A 3,267-nucleotide genomic window follows, 5' to 3' on the forward strand; every position below is an offset into this window, starting at 1 on the left:
ACTTACCTGCAACACTAGTGATTGTAACGGGAACTCCCTGCACTTGAACACCTGCAGCACCCAGGTTGGCAACGCTCACTGTCTGAAGGTTAGGCACTGATGCAAGCTGGGCAGTATTCAAAGTTATTGGGGCACCAGCAACAGCCACAGGAGCAATCTGAGCAAGAGTTGTGCCACCACTTGAAGACACTGGGGTGATGGTTAATTGTTGGGATAACCCAGCATTCTGAACTTGCAAATTTGAAAGACTCTGAATATTCTGAACCTGTACAGTTTGCCAACTGATTTGCCCTGAAGGTGTTAAAGTTGGAGCCCTGATAAGCACCTGAGTCGGATTTACTGCTTGAAGTTGAACATTCTGCAAAGGCTGCTGCTGAATGGTCTGAATCGTCTGCCCTGACTGGAGTTGAAACGACTGTGGTGGAATAGCCTGAATGATCTGTTGCTGAGGCTGTTGGATCTGGATCTGCTGTAAGATAGGTTGGCCTACAATTTGCACCTGCTGAAGAGAATTTGATTGATCCTGTGCATTCTGCATTCCATTAGGCTGAAGCTGACTGGAGCTCTGGGCTTCAGACTCAGTAGCAGCAGGTGTTTGAGATTCTTCAATGGTGCGTTCAGAACTACTGGCTGATGTGCTTGCATACTGGCCCGTATCTGCTGAGCTCACTAATGTGTCACTGCTTGTCAAAGACGTTGAAGCAGTGGTTGTGCAGGTAGTGGAGGAGGAGGGAGATTCCGGCATAGTACTGGCAGAAGTAGTGGTGTTGGTGGGTGTGGAAACTAACTGATTCCCATTGGAAGTCCCACTATCAGCAGCAGTAGCAGGCTGGCCAACCTGCCCAGTCCCTCCTCCGGCAGCCACGTTGTTTATCACTGGCAAAGCTAGAGTCACTCCTCCAATGTTAATTGGTAGGGTTGTTACAACTTGAGCCTGAGTACCAGGAAGAGTCTGTAACTGCAGTGGTATTGAAACACCAGGTCTAATTTGGACTGGAACTGTCTGATTTGCCAGGTTTTGAGTAAGAATATTCCCAGAAGCTGTCCTATTAGCAGCTGTGAGTATAGCTTGATTATTACCTGCAGAAATGAGCTGAATTTGACCCTGCAAATCCTGTAGAGATGAACTACTAGTTGGATTGATTTGAATTTGTTGACCTTCCACTGTCTGAAGTTGTGGAATTACTTGGTACTGTACACTACCACTTGGATTTTGTACTTGTATGACTTGAAATTGACCAGGGGTGGAAGAATTACCTGATTTAGTTTTTGTAGGAGATGCACTCCCGTTATTACTGCTGGAAGAACTAGACGAACTAGAGGCTGGTTGAGAAACGTTATTCTCTTTTGAAGCAGGAGGAGTGGAGGCAACAAGTTGCCAAGCGTTTCCAGCAAGTTGCGTTGTTACCAGTTCTAGCTGTTGTGGTTGATTTTGAAGTTGCACCAATCCTTGACTTGGATCTATAATAATTTGTTGTTGTCCAGTTGCTTGATTTTCACCAGGAGTCCCTATTTTGCTGCAAGTAGCTGCCAGTAAAGCCAGAGGAGAGGGCTGAGAGTCCTACCCAAAATGGGACGGTAAAGGAGAGGGGGGGGAAAAAAAAGTGGGCGGATTTAGTGGAGGCCAGTAGTTGCCAGGGGTTACTTACTTTGACAGCCCTACATATCAATTTAGGAAGCAGCAGAAATCAAAAAGAAATACGAACAAAAGTAGATAAGAACTATATGAATAAGGAAGCAAGTCCTATAATATCAAGTTTAAATAAAAGGAAATTTCTTTAAAACTTTGTAAAGTGTTATGTTCCTAAACTCAAAATGCCCTTGGGAACACACACACCGTTTTCTTATAGTCTGAATTCCTGATGTAATTTTAAACAGCGTTATACCCTCAAAGAGGTGAAATCTTGATGAATTTACAATTTAAGTTCCACACTCTCAGAAAGATGCTTTCAGTGGATAAACATTTTTACTCTGTTACTTCTGGACATTTAAAAGGCATAACTCCCTCTCTCTCCTAATGTGTCGTGATGAATTTTTTTTATTTGTTTGCTTTTACCTGGGAGCCTGAGGTTTTGGGTTTTTTATTGTTATTCTCTGGCTCAGAGGTTTTCCCTCCTTCTGTAGCCATCGCCGCTGCCGCTGCCGCCTCCTCCTCCTCCTCCTTCTTCTGATCTGCAACAAGCCCCCCACCACACACACACGACAACAGGTTATTAGGATTATTATTATTCGTCTTCTTCCTCTCCTCTTCTCCCCCCTCCCCCCGAACATTAATCTCCACAAACCCGCGATCCACGCACACCGGCAGGGGGTGGGGGAGAAGGAGGGAAGGGAGGAGGGGGATATCACAAAACGTGGTTTGAAACCCGACCCATCGGCTCCAGAGCAACACCCAGAAGGAGGTTGTTCTCTCTCAGACATTAAGACAAAACACAACCCTCCTTCCCTCCCCCTGATTCCCTCCCGCCCTCTCCTCCTCCCCTTAAAGCATCTCAGCGGCCCCGGGGGAGGGGGGAGAACCGAGCAGGGTCTGGGGAGGGAGGGAGAGAGGGAGGCGGCGAAGGAGACTGAGGGGGGTGGAGAATACGTACCGCTCATCCCGCATTAACAGGACAAACCCTCAGACGGAGACACTGGAATAGAGGTGGGTGGGGGTGGGGGCGAGGCGGGAGGAGAGGCCGGTCCCGCCCGCCCGCGGTGGCTCGGAGGAGGCTGTAGCTGGCACAGGCTCTGCCTCTTTTTCCGCGAATGGCCGCCGCTGGGCTGTGGCGTAGCAGCTCCTCTCTCCGCCCGAGCCCGGCTGACTCGCCCTTGATTGACAGCGGCGGCGCGCGGCGCGGGCGGCGGCGCGGGTCGGGGGCGGGGCCAGGGCGGTGCGAGCCCGGCCGACTCCCCACCCCCCTCGGCCTCTCTCCGCCGGAGCCTCCGACTCTCCACCCCTTCCCCCAGCGGATTGGCCGCCGACCTGCCGGGGGCCGGGGCGCTGGGGCCGCCTCCTCTCCACCCCCTTTCTCGGGGTTATTCTTTTAGCAGCTCTTGTCCTCCTCCCTGGCTCCTCTGGCGCTCTTTCTCTCGGCGTTCTAGCTCAGGAGCGCTGCCGGTAGGCCCTCCATACAGCCAAACTTGTTGTCTCAGGATATCCCGCCCCCTACTCATTTCCCAGCGCCCTCCACTCAAAAACCCCCTCCAGCAATCCCTCCAATTGCCACTAAAGAAAAAAGTAGGGCCCTTGCTCCAGGCAAGCGAGAGCGGCGGACGTGGGCGCGC

The 3,267-nt window shown here is 51.1% G+C and overlaps 1 protein-coding gene across 1 annotated transcript in view; it reads right to left on the reverse strand.

Moving 5' to 3' along the window:
* SP4 (Sp4 transcription factor) overlaps positions 1 to 2,833 on the reverse strand; it is an 86,658-nt gene extending 83,825 nt beyond the window's left edge. Inside the window, exons 1-3 of the mRNA XM_002818162.5 lie at positions 2,592 to 2,833; positions 2,057 to 2,172; positions 7 to 1,561 (exon numbers count right to left, since the gene is read on the reverse strand). Coding sequence (XP_002818208.1) covers positions 7 to 1,561; positions 2,057 to 2,172; positions 2,592 to 2,598 — 1,678 coding nt within the window. The 5' untranslated portion in view covers positions 2,599 to 2,833. The remainder of the gene's footprint in view (positions 1 to 6; positions 1,562 to 2,056; positions 2,173 to 2,591) is intronic.
* Between the last annotated feature and the right edge of the window lie 434 nt (positions 2,834 to 3,267).

Source organism: Pongo abelii, chromosome 6, assembly GCF_028885655.2.
Source record: "Pongo abelii isolate AG06213 chromosome 6, NHGRI_mPonAbe1-v2.0_pri, whole genome shotgun sequence".
Classification (NCBI taxonomy): domain Eukaryota; kingdom Metazoa; phylum Chordata; class Mammalia; order Primates; family Hominidae; genus Pongo; species Pongo abelii.